The following is a 21,866-nucleotide window of genomic DNA, read 5'->3' as shown; positions in this document are numbered from 1 at the left end:
GGCCTCGTAGTATACACAGTAATGTAATTTCGGATTCTGCTTTTTATTTTGTTTTTCGGAAAGAAAAAGGTAACGCAACCGGTGGAAAAAATTCAACATACTTTTTTTTTGTTTATTAGAATCTTAAGAGCTTGAGACCTTAAGCAAAATTTGAATATTCCTTGTTTTGGTTTTGGAACAAAAAAACGAAAGAAATAATTTAAACTGGATTCGGTTGGATTCGCGCCCGTTCGTACGTGTTTTGAGACGGGCGTTTTTTTTTTTTTGCTAAAAATTATGTTAACAAAGTTTTTTTTCTTCCTTCTCTTTGTAAGATTTGGCATTCGCATCTGCACGCAGACTGTTCACTTTTCCGCGCACAACACGCGCCTGACGGGTTTATCAATTGGTTTAGCTAGGTTTGGTTTTTGTTCTTCTCTCGGCTGTCCTTGATTTAGTTGTATAGGCTTTTTATCGGTCGATATATATATCTGCTTCCTTCTTTCCCGTTTTTACCATTTTTGTTACTCGTTCGATCGAAATTTTTAACTAATCCTTTTATTTGCATTTCATGCCAGGGTTGTTTTTTTTTGTTTGTTTTCCTTTCTTTTTCTTTTTTACTATTGTGAACTTGAAAAGTTTTGGTTCATTAATTTGTTTTCAAAGTTTGTTTTTTGTTTTTTCATTTGTTTTCTTCTGTTTTCTTCTCTTTTTTCCAATTTCAGCAATCACACATCGCTTGCTTTGTGTTTCTAGCCGTGTTTTCGTTTTCTTTTTGTTGTTGTTGTTGTTGCGGCTGTTGTTTTCTCCTGCTTCCTTCCTTGCTTCTCATTTGCACTCCTTCCCTTCTTGACTATATATTCGGTGTTACGGTTTAAGTATATCCGTTTCCTTCTTCAGTTTTCTGTTTGTTTTTTTTTTCAATATATTTTACGTAGGTAAAAGGATGGATCGTAATTGCGAAGGTTTGATGATTGATGCACAAAGATAAACAATTTTATTGATTTCATCTCCATGCCGCTCACTAATTGATTGCCTCACTTTAAACATCGCGTTACGCCTCCCACTCGCTACTCGAAATATTTGTCCTTCCTTCCTTACTTCCGCTACTTAGTGTACAGACGCCGGTTTGTCGCCTTTGGCTTTGAAGGTCTCCGACGTTCCAAGAAAAAACTGGTCACAATTTGCAAAAAGGATGCAGCGGGCGGAAAATAGTTTCGTCTTCGTCTGTCTATTTGTTGTGTGTGTGTGGTGTGGTTTGTGTCCTGTGCGCGAGTATTTTTCAGCTTGATTTTTGGTTTGTTGCTTACGATTTTTTTTCCTGTTGGGTAGAGGGGGACACATTGTTCATTTGCATGTTTTGGTTTTTTTTGTTGCTTTGTAGCGCTGCTGCTGCGACAAGAGTTATCCCATAATGTTCGTTTAAATATTATCTTCATTTCTGCTTTCGGCTATTCTATAGTGCCACCTTTCTTAGAAACATGCTGAAATGCAAACATGGACTGAGCCAACGCTATGTGAGTATTTTAAAGAATAAAATAGCCAAGGCAATATTAACGATCAGCACTAGCATGACCAGTTGCTGGCGCGAGAACCAATCCTGAAACGAAAGAGCGAAAAAAAGAGACGAAGAGCGAACGGAAAGGAAAACATTAGTGGCCATGTCAATTTCATTGGCAAATCGATCTAAAAGGGGCATCCTTAAGGATCAGTTGTTCGACGTTTGGTGCATTTGCCATAAATCTTTTGGTGTGAAAATAGAACTTGGCATCAACAGGATTGTGCCGTGTGCTGTGGAGTGATTCTCCATTACGCTGTACACTCAAATGTCAGAACATTGATTTGCCAATGTACGATCAAACGGGAAGGAAAGCAGCGCGTACTTACCCTCACTTGTGGACTGACCAGATACAACAATGGATTAACTCGTAAGCGCTCCTGCTCATCCCTCAGTCGCCGGACCTCTTCGCGCCGAGCAGAGCCAAGGATCGACACCTCCTCTCGGCTCATGGCACCGGTCGAGAACGGTAGCTGTTGTACGTCTGGTAATGATTTCTTCCTCTGTAGAGTTGCATTTACTGGAATACTCTGTCAGGCAAAAACCACGCGAAACAAAACAAAACAAGGATTAGAAGAACGCTACCACATGACTTTTTCCGACGTCGGACTACTGTTGGACGTTCACAACGATCGTCTAGACAGGGGAGAAAACAAAACACTGGAAGCCGATAACAACCTCTACCGGAGGAAATTCAATCCAGCTCTCGGAGGCTCGCCGGGCCAGCAAGGCCGGCGAGTACATGAGATCCTCATCATCCACTTCCTGTTGCCACTGCATCCTTCCGGTCGCGTTTGTTTTTCTTTCGCACTGTTGATCTTCGCCTCTAACCCTCTCTCTTCTCTCTCACACACACACACCCTCTCTCGTTCTCCCTCACTCGTAGTGTAGCGCTCTCGCTCTAGTCACTGATAGGGGAAACTTCCGCATGAATCCCTTACGCAGGGTTTTGGCTACACACTCACACACGCTCTCGCGAACGGTGTGTCACACCAAACAACACCGCCTAGTACGCCCGCACCAGTCGACTACTAGCGGACAAATCCACCCAACGTAACGCACCGCGGTCGTGAAGCGCGTACGAGCGAGTATATGTGTGTGTGTTTCGGTCGACGATCCACGATCCGACAGCCACGAGTAGGTCCAGGGCCGCAAAACTATTTATAGCGTCGCAAGAACGGGTACCGTGCACACACGGGCACCAACACGGGGCACAGGTTCCAAAGGGGGTACGAAATCATATGCTACTAATGGATGGGACCCAGCGTGGCCACTAGCACACTAACACCACTGCACGGGCCAGGTTTGCCGGGAACTCCGGGGGCCCACGGTCACGCTTTCTGGGACCGATTCCACCGTCACACGTTCGCCGCGTTACGCGTTTGACCGTACCGAAATCGACAGTGAGCGGACAGTTGCCAGCCAGACCACTACCGCACAAACCGATGCACTGCCGCTCGTTGGACGCAGGATCGGCTCGACAATGAATGAACTACCCATACTGGCCCACGGCCGTCAGCACCGCTGGGGGTAGCACAAGTTAGGTGACATCTTACAGACACATCCGAGGCATCGCACAGAGCAGTGCTGCAAGCAGGCGGAACAGTGAGCGAACAGTGTGGCAATGTGTGGTCAACATTAGCCAAGAGAATTGGCGAAAACGAGCAAACGACGCACCACGTCTCACGGGACACGGGCAATAGGAGGGACTGTTGATGAGTGTTGGCACAACACCCTCAGCACGGCCAAGGGCGGATGGTGATGATCGTGCGAGTTTCAAACCCAATCGGTGAAACAATGTTGTCGCGAGAAGACACCGCCAAAAGATGTCACACATACACCAACTCCCACAAGAACAATCGAACACTGCCAAGGACACGGTACGGGGCGAAGGGTTCGATGCGTACAAGTCCCGCCGAACCAGAACCGCACCAGATCCTAGCGTCCGCCATTCTATCGCGGCAGGTACACGGGTACGTTCGAGCTATCTGTCCCGTCGGCACGATCGTGCACGAAATTGCCACCGAAATTTCTTGGGTTCTAAAAATGTACTAAGTCCAACCATGAAGCCCCTTTCGCAGCTGAGTAGAAATGCTATTTGTGGATCGTGGACATGCGAGAGCGAAAGAAAGAGAGAGAGAGAGAGAGTCACCGATATAGCAAAAATTGGTCCTATTCGAGGGACATAATTTTATAGGTTACCCTTTAGAACTACTCAAACGAGAAAAGACTTTTGGATCTAGAGATATTTAAGTAAAGTGCGATTCCCCAACATGATTTCAGGCACACTGTACTCAATATCAAGAAGCGATCTCAAGCAGCCATTTTGATCACAACGGTCACCATGACAATAACGATCGGCCATTATTACATTATGCTCATATCGTTTCAATCTCCCAACGTTCCTGCTCTTCTCATGACACAACGCAAGGATCGTGCTATTTCCTGGTATGTCGTTGGCTCGGGGGGAGGGTAGGTGACACAGAAAAAGATCAGCTATTCTTGAATTTAGAAAATGAAAGTCAGAATTTTGGCTGACTAATTAAACGTGCCACATCCACGAGCCAAGCAGGATTACTAATGCCGAAGGTATGGTTCTTGGGATGCTCCAAAAAAAAATCTACAACTCTGACCGGCAAGAGTGCATTGGAGCTCTCTTCAGGGGAATCCTACCATATGTAACACTTAAACCGTTTTTTTGCTTGTTTGCTTTTTCTGCTGATTGCATTTACGAAGATGACCGATTTATGGCGTCAACAGGTTTATCCACTGTGCGTTCCCCGGTACTCCTCAGCCGTTCCCTCGTTTCTATCTGTGTTACCAATACAACTATCCACGGGTGGAAAACAGACGTTGTAACGTATGGGGAAAACACACAATCCGAAACTGTTCGCACGTGCGCACAATGGATCATTCCTCAAATGTTGAAACAAACGCGCTTAATGTATGAGTGTACCGTGCTGCTGTTCGGAAACAATTCATACTCCCAAGGTACGCAAGGTGGCTTTCTGGTGGCAGATTCTCCCGAGAGCTGGTACATCACATTTCACGATCAACAGATCACATCTTGTAAGCGAATTCTTCGCGATTGCTCTACAAATCTGGGGAGAGAACCTGCTGCTGGGATTACAACCCCAACGCTAAAGATGTCTGAAGATCATGGGGAGATCTCGATCAAGTAGGCGGTTGGCAGAAGCAGCAAAGCATATGCAAGAGAAAGATCTACTACAGGATCTTGAGAGAACGATCGAGAGGAAATGCGTTAAGCATGGAGAGAGAGGGAGAGAGTTGAAGAGAAACATTGAGAGAGAAAGAGATACGGAGAGAAGGGATGAGAGCACGACAAGCAAAGATGGAAAATTGTGGGAAAAGAGGAAAATTTGAAGAAAAATAATAAGAATGGTAAGAGCATGCCTGCAGAGCGATATCGATTTTCCTCTCAAATGGTAGCCATATTTGTTTCCCCTTTTGCAACAACGCGCGATCACACACCCGCAACCCGACTGCGTAATTGTGTGTACGGCTATTAAAATGAAAATAGAAAACGGGGAACCTTTAAAGCTGAGCGCCTTGCAAAACGACTCCGACAGCGATAAGCGATAGCGGGGACTAGCGTTGGTTTTTGGGGGGCTATTGAAGTTAAAGCGAAAGAATCTTCCATGCCCCATTTTCTTTGCCATATAGGTTGGATCGTTACGAATTTTGGATTCAATCATTAAAGGTTCGGCTCAGGGAGAGGCTTAAGTCTCATCCAAAGAGACTTCCCCGATTTTGGCACACCTGTTTAAACCGTACAAAACAATCGAGCTTGTCGCTGGCTGGCAGATACAGTATCCGCCATTGTTTACAACGATGTTTACAGTGCAGATAACGGACGGGGTAAAAATAAAACCGTGAAGCAGCGAACAGACATTCTTCACCGGCCGAACACCTACCTTAGGCTCCCTGCTAAACGCTGCCATACCGTTGCCTCCTCCGCCTCCACCACCACCGCCTCCTCGCGATCTCATGCCACCGCCTCCGCCGCCGCCGCCCCCGCCAAAGCCACCACCGCCACCACCGCCACCACCACCCATCGGTACACTGTTGATGGCCGGTTTCGATAGGTATAGACTTTCGGTGCGTTTCGGCTGCGTCATCGAAGGAATAATGTCCTGTCCGAGAGTTCGTTGTCGCAGCAACACATCCTCGAACGGTTGCTGTGACTGTTGGCCCATGTCCGCGCCGTGCAGCTGATGCAGCGGTGTAGTTGCCCGCGATCCCGGCCGCACACTACCATTGCCCATTCCGGCGTTCGTGGGAATGGAACTGTTCGTGGTCGCACCCGACATTAGCTGCGATCCGCGCCTTAGCGTGCTGACGCGCTCGGCAACTTCGGCACCATCGACAGCGCCCGCATTGGCCATATAGCCTGGGCCCGTCTTCTCCACCGACGGTTGGCGTGAGCTCATGCCACCGCCCAGCTTGCTGGCGGCCCGAGTGTACCGATCGACCGAACCATCCCTGCTCGGGGGTCGCTTGTAGTGGTCGAAGTAGTCTATCGACGATTGACTGCCGATTGCTCCGAGCGATGGAGCTGGACGGGAGGAGTTCATCTGTTTGGCCGGTTCGCCGTACATCGACGACGGTGCCTGCTGCTGCATCATGGAGGTTCGTCTCGGGCTCGTAACGCCCGATCCCATCATCGGATCGTCCCGTGACTGTAAGCTCTGTTCGTAGGAAAATTTCGCGTTCGACAACATTCCACCGGCCGGGCCCTTGGTGGTGGACGCACTGGCTCCGTAATAGTTGGCGGAGCCACCGGCCCCGCCCCCCGCACCATACTGCTGGGCAGGTCCCGATGGTTTGTTGTACATCGACTGCAGCCCTTCGTCCATAAGCCGCGAGCCTACGTTCTGCCCGGAAAGGTCATGGCTTTGACCCATCGCGGAACCGTAGTGTCCCATCGACGATTGCTGCATACCGCCAGCTCCGATCGGCCCGTTCGGACCTCCCATGGAACTGTTCGTGTTTGGTCCTTTCTGGTCGTAGTAGTTCGACATGCGCTGGTTGGCAGCGCCTCCCATCCCGAACGGGCTGTTCAGCGCATTCTTCATGTTCGCCAGCTCCACCTCCTTTTTGTTGGCGTGGTTGTGTAGCTGGTGTGCACCGTACTCGTCCTGGCCGCCCGCCGTCCGACCCGGCAGCTCGTTCAGCTTCACACTGTCCGGCAGTGGGTAGACTCGGTTGCGCCGCAACCGATCGAATCGTTCCAGCAGGGACGGATTGAAGTCGGGCGCGAAGTCACGCGCGATCCGGATTGCTAGGTCCGATTCGGCCCGCGCTTCGTCCGCGGCTGCATCGGCCAGCTCGGCTTTACCGCGGGCCGTGGCCGTGCGCGATATCGCAATGTCCGCCTTCTGCAGGGCGTACTTGGAGGAGCGCTGGGCCGAGTCGACTGCCGCGTCTATCCGCTCGCGGAACTTGGCCGACCGGATCAAGAACAGGTGCTTCTTCTTCTGGCTCGTGATCAACACGTTGTTCTTGTATTTGCCCTCCTCCTTGGTACCATCCTTAAATGTAGTCACACCGTAACCGTACTTCTTATTCGCATACCACTCTCCTTCGTACCTGCGGGATGGGGATTTGTGCGTTTAGAGCTTGCATCAGTGGCGCCCGGCCGAGTACTCACTTTAATCCATCGCTGCGCTCCGAAATACCATATCCACATCGCTTATCATTCTTCCATTCGCCCATGTAAGTTTCCACCACGCTCGCATCCAACTGTTCGTCCTCTACTATAAAGCTTGCATTGGAATCCGTGTGCATTGTCCTGGAGATGGATGAAGATGGGAACAGATTAAACATTGTCACGGAATATGGAGCACATCCTTACTTACTTATTTGTCATTCCTGATTGTGATGATTCCGTACTCAACCAGGACGCGGTTGACGCCGTAGATCGAATGCTACCCGTGCCCGTGCCACGTTTCTCCAAATCGCCCGTACTTTTTTGTTTCCTAATTTTGAGTCCCTGTTTTTTTAAAGAAGAAAGCAAAGGATTATCCTCTCCATAAGCTACTCGTGTTGTAGCAAGCTTACCGATAAAAGTCCTTTCTTGGTTTTCTCTACCAAACTGTTCCGGCGGACCGGCGTCTCGTCGGATTTCGCTTTCAGCACGAAGCCACCGCGCGCATCATCGATCCGATGGTTGCGCTTTTCGCCCGGATCTGGCGTCGGTGCCTGATTGCCACCGTCGGTACTTCGCAGCGAGGTCATCGACACGCGCACCGATTTTGGCCGAAACCGGGCGGCCATACCGAATGGAGCCGATGTGCGGACACCGTATCCGTGCCGCATACCACGCTGCCATTGTCCCTGGTAGCTGCCTGGAAAGGGACAGGAAGCGTAACGGATGGACAGGGATTTAGTCTACCGGTCAACGATCTATCGCATAGGCGGCGATGCCCTACCTCCGTCGGCGTATGTTTCTGATCCGTAACCATCCTGCAGCCCGTTGGCCCATGTTCCCTCGTACCGGGCCGTCGATGATGCACTCTGTCGCACACCGTACCGGCCCTTGAAACCTTGCGTCCATTCGCCTCTGTACACCCATCTGCCTCTAACCTCAATACCCAGCCCATGTCTTTTTCCATTTTGCCAATGTCCCTCGTACGTGGATCCACTGTTAGAAAAAAATAGAGAGAAAAAGTATTAATCATCATGCGAGTTATGATACCTACGAAAAACGGTTTTCGTTCCTGGACTAGATTGCCTTACGGATCCCTAAATTGAGTGAAGGATGCATTTAACAATACCAAAAGTTATCTCAGTGATCATATCATGAGGTTTCTTCAAGACCAAAGAGCACAGCATACCCAAAAATCTTTATCGTATTACTGGCCGTGCCTAAAATATTTATAAGATTTTCACCCAGCATATATTAGATGTCGGTTGCTACAACTAGAATCAAAGATTCTAATGAGTTCATATTCACAAAGCCCATCTTCTCTCGACGGGATTCGTAACAAAATCTCTTGCTGATTCCAGACTTCCATAATGATGACACAGCTACGGGGAAATAAAAGTCGAGAAAAGCCAAAAATCATGATCAGACTAAGATTTCCTGGGGTTGCAGTGCGTCAAAAGATGAAATAGAATATCTTTAGAACAAGGGACAGACAAATTTGATCATTTGATTGCTGAATCACGTTCAAGGAAATGTCCTTAGAAGTCGGAGTTCTTTTCTTATTTTATAAATAGTTTATTGATAAAAGTGTTGGGTCTCTGAGACCTCATTCGCTTCGTTCGAAGCCTTCTCTCGTTCCTGAAACTGAGTTTCAAAGCTCAATTTAGTCATATTTAAAATTAGCAATTGAGCAATCGAAAGATACAGCCATCAATCTGTAAAGTAATCCAGTAAATATGAGCACTACTTCCACAATGGCTAGCAACAGAAATAAAGATAGAATCGAAGAAATACAATGATTTAAAGGAATCAAAATCGGTTCTCACTAATGTAGACTTCTATGGTGATTTCTATTTGTCCCTACGCTCACGCTCTCAGCATGCTAGACCAAACCTAGATTTTTGATAGTGCAGTAAAATTAATCCGGACTAATCATAAACCCGAGTTGTATCAGGTAAAATAGCATAGATTGGTAGCATCAAGAAAACATATCTGTCAATAATTCTACTAATGACCTAAGAGTAAAATAATTTTCACCAGCCTATAGAAAACACAACTATTCGCCAGGACTCTTTCCTGCGTGTCATCGTCGTATCAACGTGCTGTCTTCCACAACCGAACATTCTCAATGAGTAATATGTCGGCTTTTTTCGCTTCGCCTACATTATGAAGACACCCAAGATTAATGCACTTAGCGCGCACGCCAATTGGATCATCGGAAACGGATCAATAAGATAGGGCGGCGTACGAAGGACAGGTTGAATAATTCGACTCATTAGCGCCCGGCAGTGGTGGCCTTTGAAGAAAGCGACGAAACAATATTGCTATTGAAGTTCTAGCCGACTTTTGCCGTCTGTTTGCCTAGCTCACGGCTTGCCCTCGACCAGCTTGTCGTCAAGCTTATAAGTTTTTGGCGACCCAAAACATGACCGCCTGTTGCGTACCCGCGCGTGCCCGAATGCAAATGAGTAACGGCTGCCGTATTCGTATTCATTTTCCGAGGACCGAATTGCTGGGAGCAATAAACATTACCAAGCTCGCCCCATCGGTTGTTTTTTTGCTCCTGGCGCCAAACGCACAAAAAAACGGTGGCGTCATCGGCCGAGAAAGTGTTTAATTCTGGCTGAAAGACAACATTCCCATTGCTCCGCGTGTAGTTTGCGCTCGTGTCTTTAATTCACTCCACCATCGAACAGTGCTGCTGCTGCTGATGATGTTGCATCGAGAGGATGGTTTCGCATTGTCCGAAAAAGGGGTGAGGGTGTTTCGTGTTTCGGCCAATACCGGGCAGTAGTTCATAGTTGAAAAAAATCGATTCTCAGTCTGCTAACTCGCTGTGGGCCAAGGTTTCGATATAGGATCGCGCCTAGTAAAGGCGAAGGAATGTTGGGTAACATTGCTTGACTAGATCCATCAAATTTCAAGCATTCGACGTGTTTGTAACAGTATGGTGAACGATTCTTTTACGAATATTTGCTTACTTGTGAAGTAGAATAACTAGCAAAGACTAGAGAATAGCCCACAGGTACGGCGAGTTACTAGGCAATATGTGGAAGTTCTAATTGTTGCTCATTTGATACTTAATTTCCAGTCAAATGACGCTCAATCTCAGTCCAAATTCACGCTAATATAAGTGTGAAGGCCCTCTTGAGAGTTCCAGTAGAAGTGAGATTTGAACCATGCTATTCAAGGATATTCTGCAATCAGGTATAGTAGACCTAAACCAATATCGGATCCATTCTAGAATCATCAAGTATTAGTAATTTGATAGTGCATTTACATAATCGATGTAATCTGTTGAATAACTGGGACTGCACGGCTCATAAATAATTGTATATACATCCACAACTTTCACTTTAAAAGGAACCTGCAGGATGTCAAGTTGTACCACCATTGAATCTACACCCAATAAAGGGATTTTCTTCCAATAAGTTCCACTTTCACTTAGGGTCGACATAACACCAACGCACTACCCGTAAACCATGACACTGTAACAGGAATCTAAAGCAAACTTGCAAATAAAGGAATCGCTGGCAACGCCCGGCATACCGCGCCGCTTCATCCCTCTCACACTTACCTTGGCCAACAATAAATCCCCGACACCTCGAAACCGTAATGCCATGCTCCGGAATAAGCACCTTTGTTCTTTGGACCCGTACAAACTCCGTGGCCGTGGGCCTTGTTATCCTCCCAGCCACCACAGAATGTTCCACCGTCTTCGAAATCGTACCGACCGCCGCTAATGTGTGTACTATCGGCACGAGCGGCCGCCGCGACCGAACTGCCGCCCGCCTGCATTGCCGCCGTGTGCGCCATCTTTCATTTCTCTTCTCACTAAACCACCAGGCAGCTTGTGCTCCGTGGCCACTGCTGCTGCTGCTTCGGCTGCCAACGTTGTCGCAATCGCTGGCACTGACCGTCGTCACAATAATAAGCAATAACTGATATCTGCTGCGCTCCGCTATCGACCGCAGCCGGCTGATGCACTACGCACTTGCAACACGCTTCGTCCTCGTCGCCGTTGTCCTCATCTACGTCGAACTGATGCAGCAACACCGGAACTGGTCGACTCATCGCAGTAGTGGGACGATCTAGCGCGTACTGCAGCTGGCACGATACCGAACGCACTGGTGCATAGCGAGGACTCTGGAGACAATCGGACGCACACCAACTGCAGGACTTCCTGATGCACTGTTACACACACACACTCGCACGCACTCGCACACTATATTTTCGGGTTTTTTTTTTTGCACGGACGTATCCTGGCACGTACGAAAGGCGATGTAGGGCGATGTAGTGGGGTAGGGTGTGTTACCACTCTGGCTGCCGTAAAACCTAACCTAGATCACGAGGCCTCACGATGCTCAATGTGCGTATCTGCTCGAAAGCGCAAGCGATCGCGAGTACCGCAGTTCACCGAGTCCGAGCAGTCGGAGAGCGGCCAACCCCCAGCAACCACCCGTAGTAGTAGTAGTAGTACGAGAGAAAAAGAAAGAAAAGAAAGAGAGCAAAAAAACGGGAAGAGAAAGGCAAGAGAAAAACCCGATGAAAATGGTGAGTTGCGGGTGAGCAGTAACACGGCCTAACCGGCCTAGCAGGTTTGGGAAAATTTGGGAAATTTTAAAAAGCCAGGTCCCTAATGTAGGAAGGGAAAGCGAAAGGACGAGCGGATGGTACGTGTGTGTGTGTGTGTATTTGTGTGCGTGCGCGTATGTGTAAACCTGGCAAATCGAGTAGGGATCGCTGATGCGTAACGCTCTTAGATAGATCGGTAGCACTACGCAACGGAGCAGCGATCATTTTCGCCAGTTGATTATCGTGGTGGTAGTGTTGCGACACAATAGGCATTGGCATGATCGATTGGTATTAATAATGGTTCCTGACGATCGACGACATATCATATTGCAAATGGGATAGAGTTTTTCCTCATTGCTTCGTTTGTTGGCCACCCCACCCCGCCCCGCTTTCTTACGGTCCCCCAAGGCCCCAGGCTAACTGTCTGAGAAATGTATTTTATGGTGGGTTGTGGTTCTGTGACCCACACCCGTTTGCTACTCGAATTTCCTTGAGATCAGTTTACGCCTCCCATCCTAGCGTTTGGTGACCAGCTTGAGACCGCACATTGCCATGGCAGCACGAAATGGGATATAAATCCGATAAACGAAACAATCTGGTGCCCTGCTGCCCGGACCAATGCACACAACCAGCGCATTGTTTCCTCGCGATGCCGTGACTGTAGCAACTTTTTCCCCGCTTTTCCACTGTGACCTGGTGGGATTTTCCATTTATCGATCAGATTTTCCCGAATGAGGTATGGTCGCATGGTGGATCCGCTCAAACCAGGGCCCCGGCGATACATTGCGTTTTACGCTTATCGCATTAAAATTCTCTACCGCTTTCGATCACGAATTCACACAACGGAGATTTTTCCATGGTCAGCGCTTGTTTAGCGCTTTTCCAGATCCCGGACCGCCCGGACTCCACCTCTCCGCCCTCGGCCTCCAGAGGTCGAAGCAACAAGCGCCGGAAGTAGTCGCGGCGTGTATTGTATACGGCCGCCTCGCAGCAGGCGCTTTACAGTTCCATATGAGTTTTTTTCTGCACGGTAACCGTTGGTCCCGGCCTAGCCTGGCCGAAAGAGTCTGCCGAAAGGTTCACGTCCATTGACGCCTAGGTGATGTTGGGCAGGTGGGAGGAGGAGGGAGGGAGGAGGTGGCGGTCGGGCGAAGATTTGCACGCAGGGCAGGGCGCAACCACATGCACATATTATTTTTACGTGTGAAGTAAAGAGTAAAGACCACTGTAGAGGAGGACGGTCCGAGAGTATAAGCTTAGTCTTAAAAATAGCATCCCCGCTGAACCAAAAATTTGACTCACCAACTCACGCACACACATTCCTTTCACACACTCACTCACACGCACACTCGGGCATTCATACAGGCACACACACACAGAGCAGGCATGCATTTGCACACAGTCGAGCGCACACACGTGCACGCGCTACACGCCAACCCAACACACATGCACGGTTAACGCGGCGGATCCGATGACGACCACGATGACCACAGCTTAGTATCTCGGCGACGTTACCCCCAATCCTGCCGTGGCAGCTAAGGGAGGTTCGAGGGTGAATGGGGGGGGGTTCTTTTTCCTTTTTGTACAGCGGTTGGTAGGGTGGGTGACCGGCGGTGAGCACCAAGGGCCGCAAAGGGATTGCGGGAACTGTTGGACGAGCTACCGAAGCGTCCGCGAACACCGACAATGCTGACTGGCGAGTTGTAGCCTAGCCTATTCACGGACTACTAAACTGTGTATAATTTGTACCCAACTGACATTGACATAAGCTTCAACTGTTTGTAATGTTGCTGTCCTCTTCACACCGCTAGCTACTACTCGTCGCCGAGAGCTCCCCTTCGTTTGGTGTACTCATTGCCTGTTCCCTCGCTTTTCGGATATCGTTCACCAAAAAACCAGGACGATCGTAGTCTGTGCCGAGCTCAAAAGTTTCAGAAGTTGCAGGAATCCTCCCGATGTATCTCCGGAAAACTTTTGTACCTCTGGTGCGTCTGGATGTCCCATTGCCATCCTCAGGAATATGAGGAGATCAGGAATATTAACCTGAGAGTTGCCAGATTTCTTGAACGCGTAAAGCACACAGTAGGTTTGAGGCACTCGGTGCCTGCGGGTGAAAACATTTGAAGTTTGAAACAATACCGTGAACAATCGTGTTCGGGAGACCACCGTCGGGGGACGGAAAAACAATCCCCAAATTTCCCGACCACTTCGCACCAAGGGGGAGGCATCCACGGGGGGGCGGATGCGATATCCAAACGGGCAGAAGTACAGCGAGACGAAAAACTAAACGAATAGGTTCAGCTGCAGCGCGCTCGCTCCCGCCATCGCGAATGGACTTGGTTAGCGCAATATTTCGTTCGCTTCGGTTGTTGTTTCGTGCGCGATTCACTCGCCGCGAATTGTTCGCAACCGCAGGCGAACCAGAGGAGGACCGGAGTGAGCAGGGGCAAGTCGACGACGATGATGATGATGATGATGAGACCGACGAGCGAAAGAAGATCGGTCCGCGTACTTGAATGCACGGATGTGCGTTGTGTGTGGACCTGGTTGGTGGTGTGTGCGAGCCCATGCGCTCACAACACCCATCGCCGGTCCCGTCCCAGAGCGTGTCAGTATTTTGGGAAACAGCTAGTCCGCCACGAATTAGCTGCCACTGAACCGCCGGACCGCCGCGACTACCCACAGCGTACGGTGCGCTGCCCACCAACGAGCGCCGCGAGGATAAAGGGATCTTACTAATACCTCGCGCGCGCAAATGAAGGCGATACCAGTGCTCGGCACTACGTACGGGGCGGCATGTAGTGTGCTGCCTTTCGAGCTCTCGTGCTGTCACTTTCCCAGCAACAAATGCTGTCAATCTTGGTGTGCTTCGTTTTTCGCCCTGCAAAATTCTCTTTGGCCCGTAGGTCACTTAACTTTCGGGATAGGTCTCGTACTAGCGCGGTCACACTATCCCGCTTGGATTGCTCTCTTTGCACACATTAGATAAGCGGTACGATATCTGCCAGCATTCACGAACACTGAACTTTTGGAGTACGGGCAGATGAGCTACCGATCGCACTCGGACAAACTGCCACAACTTCTGCAACTCACACACTGCACAAGGGCCTGCCTTATCGTTCCCGGCCAGCACATATGGCCCCTTTTTTTTCTAAACCAAAACACGAACTTTCTTTTGATCCTTGCTGCTTCATTGGCATATCGTTTGCAGGTGAAATCATGCGACACTCACGGACCCACACACGCACAGGCTTTAATAATGCACCATGAAAAATACTCTTTGGGGACCCATTCAACCCGAACAGCCAGTTAGCTTCCATCTCCGCACATATGTCAACGAGGCTCCAGGGTGCAATGCAAATCCCCACCGTCACTGTCAGCCCTTCGGCCCTGCCAGAATGTCCAACAAAATCAAATACACACCGCGCCCGATCTCTTCGCAATTGTACACCCCCGGGGTTGAGATGCCGCACTAACATTGGGTTGGTTTCCCCCGCACTAGATTGACGCGCGAGAAGAACTGGGAAATTCATCGCTTTTCCGCAACTCCGAACAACATATCCCCCACACACACATGCATACGCGCGAATCGGTGTGTGTGCTTGTGTGTCTGAGCATCGTCACTTTCGTCGTTGCTGCTAATGCTTTTACGCGTGCGATTGTATGTGCTGCTGCTGCTGCTGCTGAATTGCTTGACAGGTTGTCGATGTTGTTGGCCGAAAATAAGGAAGCATCGAACGGCATTCGAGATGCAAGCACGTTTTTGCATTAGCTCAGCGATACAAAGTAAACGCCGCAAAGTGCAAGTTGGCAGAGGATCGAACTGATGCAGCACAGATCCTCGTGATTGAACATTGGCAGCTTGTAGCGGTATGATCGACACAGTGTCATCATTATCAGTCGATGGGAAATATCCACTGTTACGAAGGTATCTGTCACATGCACACACCTTTGTAACACCGTCTGGAGGGCCTCCACCACACCAAATGATAGTGGGCAAACGAGCAGTACTATCAACCCGCCTAACTGTGGACTCACAACAGGCTCTTTAAGTAGTCGTCTAGACAGTGAAAGCCTTCGGGCAAACTGCAAGGACATTTGACGCACTTGATTGTCGCAGCATTGCACTATGTCACCCATCCATATCCGTTTTGACGGTAGTGCGCGGCCGTGAGGGGGTGGGGGGGAAGGTGGGTTTATTGTACTAACTGAGCACAACGATGAGTTCGCAGAGAGATGACATCGAATATCTGATTGAACATTATGATTGGTGCTGTGGCATTGTTTCCTCTCCCTCAGAGCCATTAAATCTGAAAACTAGGACCCCATCTCCAGGACAAGACGTGACGCAGGCAACACAGAACAAAAAGGGCTCCAGTTCCAAAGCTTTGACCAATCGGCGATGGGGTGGTAGTTTGAACCCAAGAAAACAGGTGTTCTGCGTACGTCTTTATGCTTCAAAGCGGACAAATTTCCCATCGGAATCTAATGGTTGTGGCGCGGTTGGGAATGGGGGTTGGCCCACTTTCTCACAACAGGAACAAGCGACAAAACAACAACAACACCAACAGAAACAACGGCAGGTACACACTGTCAACGCTGTCAAACGCCACACGAGGAGCTTAGTGAAGGAGCTGCTGAAGGTTAGTGAAACATGGAGTAAGGACGCGAAGGGAGCGGGAGAGAGAGAGAGAACGAGAAGCAATGTGTGTATGTGTGCTTGTGTGTGAGAGAGAGAGTGATGGTGGTAATTGTTGTACCGTGGTGCGCGGCTGTGGTGTGGCGGAGCAATGAATGGATCCAAGTAATCAGGTGCGCTTGCCAGCGACACGCTCCTCACGTTCTTTGCGCTAATGCAGGCACTTGCGGTGATGTCAGGGTGACGGAAATTCAAGCACTCTACCATCTATCTAAACCGTTCTATCTATATCTACCGTTTCTATCTATCCACACATGCACGCAAAGGAGGTACGTGTGTACGTCGTTACTGGCTACTGGCTACCCGTCCGCCTGGTGGCCCCAAAACAGTCAGTCAACCCTGGCACTACTGGATCGATGTTGGGAAAATTTTAATTCACCACTTCACTTCACGCGGTATCACTGTGGATGCGTATTTTCTTCCGCTTCCGCACCGCGCTCACCACCTCGAACGGTCGCTGGCGTGCGTGCGTGTGTGTGAGGGAGGTCCAGGGTTCGGGGCCAGCAGAGGACTCTCCCTGGGTTTTCCGCAGGCTGGACACCGTTTCTTTCGATTGCTTGTTTTTCACCTCTCACTTTTTCACCTCGCACCGTTGTTGGTGCTTTTCCATCTTCTGTATGCCAACCGTGTCGTCGGTTTTTCGTTGCGGCACTAGAATGCTTTTTTTGGGGGGGTTGTTTGCACGCACTTGCTGCTTGTAGTCGAATGCTGGCTATTCGTTACACGTTTCGTTTCGTTACGAGTTTCATCGTCGTATTCGTATTCGCATCGGTGTGGCGCTTTTCACGGCACGGTCGTAAGTTTTGCCCCGTGACTGCACGGAACGGAACCGCTACTGCTCGACACTGAACTGTTCAACTCGGTCGCTCGCAAACATACGTAAAGTGAACAGCAGCACACATACCACTGACACACATACAGACACATACGTCGCACACACAGGTGCAGACCGAGATCTCACTTTGATCTTTTATGACACATATTCCTGTTTTCCACTGCTCGCTGGCCCGTCCACCACCGTTGGAGAGAGCGATTCTGGTCAGGATGGTTTGTTCTTCTGGTCGTGGACACGAACCTGGCACATACACACACACACACGCAAACACAAACACACTGTTGGAGCTTCACACACTGACTCGCTGCTTGGAACGTGATGGGGCGGAAAATTCCGGGCGGAGTGGGGGAAAACGATATTGTGAAATCAAAAATATATATATCAAACGACAACTATCGCCCTTGTGTGTTCCTACTGTCCTACGCCGCACACCAACGAAGAGACAATAGGTTTCTCGTGTACTTTCGGGGTCCCCCTGTCAAAAAAGAAAGAATCTCCGCTGAGAAAAGCGCCACCGCTGCTTGCTGCAACCAAATCGTTTTGCCTTGTGGAAAACTCGCGCGCTCCGTCGGAAAAGTGCGGAGCGAAGCGCACTGGGTGAAAACTGTCGCTCGCTCAGTAAAAGAGAGAGAGAGAGCTAGAGTGGGAGAGTTCTTTTGATGCTCTTGGCAATCAGAGTGAGAGAGAGAGAGAGTACGTCAGTGTGAGCGAGACAAGGGAGCATGTGGAAAAATGTATTCTGCAAAAAAAAAACCGTCGCTAGAGTGAAACGTTGCGGGAAAATGGGAAAATTCTTGAACGAAACGCGTACGAAGGATAAGGCAGGAAGATAAGTAAGAGAACAGAGTTCGATGTTACGCACCAAAAACTCACCAACTCGGCGAGCGTGTTGGAGAGACACTCGGTTTTCCCGCTGTCGCTCTGTTGTAGTTGGCAATGCTCTCCGGAGAGCTGTGCAAGATTTTCCCCGAGCACGAAACGTGACCGTCAACTATGGGAGCAAACGTCTAAGGTTCCATCGGAACGGAATTCCTTGAGAGCTATCTGCAGCAAGATCGACCGCGAATTCGAGACGTCTCTTTCGCACTGCTTGAGTCCGGGCGTCGATTCCCGCGATTCCTACTCGCGATGGAAGTTGGTAGTGACCATTGTGCCACATAAAGAACGCACGCTAGAGCAATCATATTTCACCATATGCCAGAGGACCCTTCGCAGTTCCTCGCGGTCCTGCACGGTACAGTTGCGGTGCTCACACAACTATGCGATGGGCTTCGGACTAGGGGCAGAAAGGAAGAGAAGTGGCGGCGGTGGCGGAGGGGTTGAGAAAGGCCACTCATGTGAAATGGATCCCCCCAAGGTACTATGATGACATGTGGTGAGCTAAATCAACCCCAAAACGGTGCGGTTGGTACATAGTACACACACACACACACACACACGCTGAAACCCACCAAGCCCCTTCGGTATTATAGATGCCGTAGCGAATGCAAATGCATATTTGATTATGTTTGTACGTGAAAATTCAAACGCTTTTCAAACCGATCATAGCAACCTGTTATTGGGGTTGGGCGCACGGAGCGAAACGGATCGATCGTTATAAACTCGTGGTCGATCGTCGTATGAATTTGCATCCAAAATGAGCTTCGGACGCGGTGTTTACGCATCCGAATGGGCCAGGCAATGGCGTTTACTTTAAATGGGATGTTTCACGTTTCCGGTTTCGGGGTACCGCCTCCGCAACATGGGTGTGTGTTTTTGTGCCGGTGGCGCATGGCATAAAAATACTGGCATTGGTCATCGGGCGCGCGTGAGTAATGGATGTGTTACAAGTAACGAGGTTGGAAACATATTTGCGCCAGTAGCTACGAAGCTGCCTCGATCGGCTCAGCTGTGCTAGAGCGTTCTCCAACCCACGAGGCAGGAAACACCACAACTCATGGCTTTTGTTCACGACTGTTCACTATCCGCCCATCATACTCTGATCTTTGCGCCTTCTATAAAGTGCAAAATTTGATCGTAATAATATGTCCGATCCGGTGGTGGAAATCGGATCACATCTCTCACGCTGCGCACTTTCGGCCACTAGTGGGTTGAGGTAAAATTAGACGGAATTCCTTGACGTCGAGTACTGTCCGCCTCGTCTCTGACTGTGTGTGTGTTTTTGGGGCCGGGATGAATGGCATTTCGAGTGTCGTGTTCCGTTGTTTCTCGGATGGGTAAAGAAATTGGTAGCAAACGGTTTGCGTGCACCAGACACAGACATGGCTTTTTGAGTATTGTTACGCCTTTAATTTGGCTACCAGCCTCCATCAGTCAAGGACGGTACACGGCGACCGTACGCTAGGACGCGACAGTCGAAAGCGACGCTACGCGTTCTCCGCACCGGACCAGCTGTTCCTCGCGCCTCGAAGAGTTCCAAAGTTCGGCGCACCTGGCACCGAACCGTCAGCATCACCCCCCCCCCCCCCTCCCTATCATCCTCCTTTCATCACCCTCTCCCACCCACCCCTGGCGTGTCGTTGGCGTGCGTGAGTTACACTTTGTTTACACACATCATATGACAAATGTCAAACAGAACGCGCTCAGTGCGGCCGCATCCGCGCAGGCGTCGCGCTACACGCTCCAGGCTCCACGCTCACACGCCCGACAGCCACTTAGCTGGGAACAACCACACCAGGCCAGGTTCTTCAGCGTGGTGAGAAAGCGGTGATGTGCGACTTGCATCTTCAATTCACTTTCCAACATCAAACACGCGCTGTGCGTGTATGGATCGTGAACGCTAACCTCTTCTTCCTCCCTGGTGGCCCTGATGTTGCGACACAGGTGGCAGAGCCGTGCTTTGACGAACGCGAGAACGCACTCTGACAGTTGCAACATGCGAGCGCTCGCGGTGGAATGTAAACACGCAGCAATCAATAAGGGGAATGCCCGGCCTACCCCGCCCGGCAGATGACATCATACAGTGCCGTGCGAATTAGTGGCCACAGGAAATGGATACTGGTCACCCCCATATCTCACTCCCATCATTCTCTTCCTGCCTGGTGAGGGAGGGAAAAATTACAATTCGTCACACTAATTAAGTGAGGCAGGACGGAGCACGATCACACTATTAGGGGCAATAAAATATTACACACGGTAGCACACATTTCGGTACGAGAAAACGAACTTTTTCGGTTCCGCTATTTTGAAGCTAATGGACCGGTATGGTGGCGAACAATGTGATAAATAGGAGAATTCGGTGGAAGTTTTGAAAGAAAAGCTACGGACAAAGGCGAAAAAGAAAGAAGTGAAGTAAAACAGACACAAAAAATCTGTGAAACATTTTATAGCTAACTGTAGAATAAAATAAAACAAATAATCGAGATAAATAGGATGAATGAAGAATAAAACCGCTCACCTGTAGAAATTAAAAATTTGGTTGAAAGCCCCGTCAGAAGTCTCTTCGTCTATGGAGCCTCGTGCTTCAAGGGTCTTCATGCCACCTGACCACCCCTAACAAAAAAAAAACATACATATTTTAATCATGTTTTTCCTATTTAAGTATGATCGGAACTTTCCACATCTAAAAGACGCTCAGCTTGTTACATTTTGCTGCCTAAAGTATCGTTTCATTATGCATATGGATTAACACACTCAAGGGCATCTTCATTACAGGCCGTCCCGGCTCGCATACGCTTTGCACGATAATTATCTTTCCACCGTGCGGCAATTAATTGAACCACAGCCAGCGGGGATCGAGCTCCCGCAGAAAAGGGATAGAATTGATGAATTGATTATCGACCAGTAGGAGAAATCGCTCGATCGAGTGCAGCGAAAAAGAAGAACCCTCTCCGATCGCTATCCATTGTCCATTGGCCCTGTAGCTCAAGGTTGCTGGAGCATTGGTGGCAGGGACAGGTTTTTATTTAGGCTACACTGACGTGATCCTCCTTCCCTGTACCTCCGGTGGCACCAAGGGACAACGTGTGTCTGTGTGTGCCACGTGGAGTGTTTTGCGTGAAATTATCTTAACCGTACTGTTAAGTAAATATTTAAAACACTCGCTCTACCATCCGTAACTGTCACGTCTGTCAAGCGAATCGTGGGACATTACGTTTCCTAATTATTATCACAACCACCAACGAAACGCTTGATGACAACCGGCAAACAAATAACGACAAAACAATGCAAATAAAGCTGTTAACAAGCGCGACCGCTTTACGACCTCCCATGGTCAACTAAATTCAAACCTTTCCAGCTACCAGTTTGCCTTCAACGGTTGTAATTTGGTTTAGAGATCAGCACGGTTCTCTTCCGCGGGCGCTCACCAGACACCAAAGGAACGACATCTGCTACATATGCGAAATGCAAAACGCGCCTCGCACTTCCAGCATTGCTGCCCACGTTTTCCGATTAACGTTCTCTTGCTTGCAAAATCCAACCGAAGAAAGAAAAAAGCGCACGTCAATTCTCTAACCGATCTCAAGTGCTGGATCGCGGGAATTAATGAGAAAAACATTATGATGACTTTCCACCATCCGGCATGCCCCTTGTCCGGGCTGTGTGTGTGATA

General features: G+C 49.3%; 1 protein-coding gene across 6 annotated transcripts; it reads right to left on the bottom strand.

Annotated features, from left to right (window-relative positions):
* Positions 1-82: 82 nt before the first annotated feature.
* LOC118504540 (junctophilin-2) lies at positions 83-17,851 on the bottom strand. Of its 6 annotated transcripts, none has more exons than XM_036039110.1 (9): positions 16,541-17,851; positions 10,783-11,582; positions 7,990-8,201; positions 7,619-7,905; positions 7,417-7,550; positions 7,209-7,349; positions 5,473-7,147; positions 1,867-2,067; positions 83-1,579 (listed from the first exon to the last, which is right to left on the bottom strand). In XM_036039110.1, exons 2-9 carry the CDS (start codon positions 11,019-11,021, stop codon positions 1,493-1,495), a joined length of 2,976 nt encoding a protein of 991 aa, XP_035895003.1. In that variant the 5' UTR covers positions 11,022-11,582; positions 16,541-17,851; the 3' UTR covers positions 83-1,492. The 6 variants fall into 6 exon arrangements, with proteins under 6 accessions (XP_035895003.1, XP_035895004.1, XP_035895005.1 ...); XM_036039111.1 differs by having other exon boundaries at positions 16,715-17,851; XM_036039112.1 differs by lacking the exon at positions 16,541-17,851 and adding an exon at positions 15,204-16,173.
* Between the last annotated feature and the right edge of the window lie 4,015 nt (positions 17,852-21,866).

Source organism: Anopheles stephensi, chromosome 2 (assembly GCF_013141755.1).
Source record: "Anopheles stephensi strain Indian chromosome 2, UCI_ANSTEP_V1.0, whole genome shotgun sequence".
In the NCBI taxonomy this organism is placed as follows: Eukaryota; Metazoa; Arthropoda; class Insecta; order Diptera; family Culicidae; genus Anopheles; species Anopheles stephensi.
This window is presented reverse-complemented; position numbering and strand designations above follow the sequence as displayed.

Excerpts from the sequence above, each read along its gene's own strand:
- LOC118504540 (XM_036039110.1), bottom strand. The coding sequence starts at position 11,021 with ATGGCGCACACGGCGGCAATGCAGGCGGGCGGCAGTTCGGTCGCGGCG. Across the intron at positions 7,551-7,618 it reads CCAAGAAAGGACTTTTATCG|GGACTCAAAATTAGGAAACA; the intron begins GTAAGCTTGCTA and ends TTAAAAAAACAG. Across the intron at positions 1,580-1,866 it reads TGGTCAGTCCACAAGTGAGG|GATTGGTTCTCGCGCCAGCA; the intron begins GTAAGTACGCGC and ends CTTTCGTTTCAG.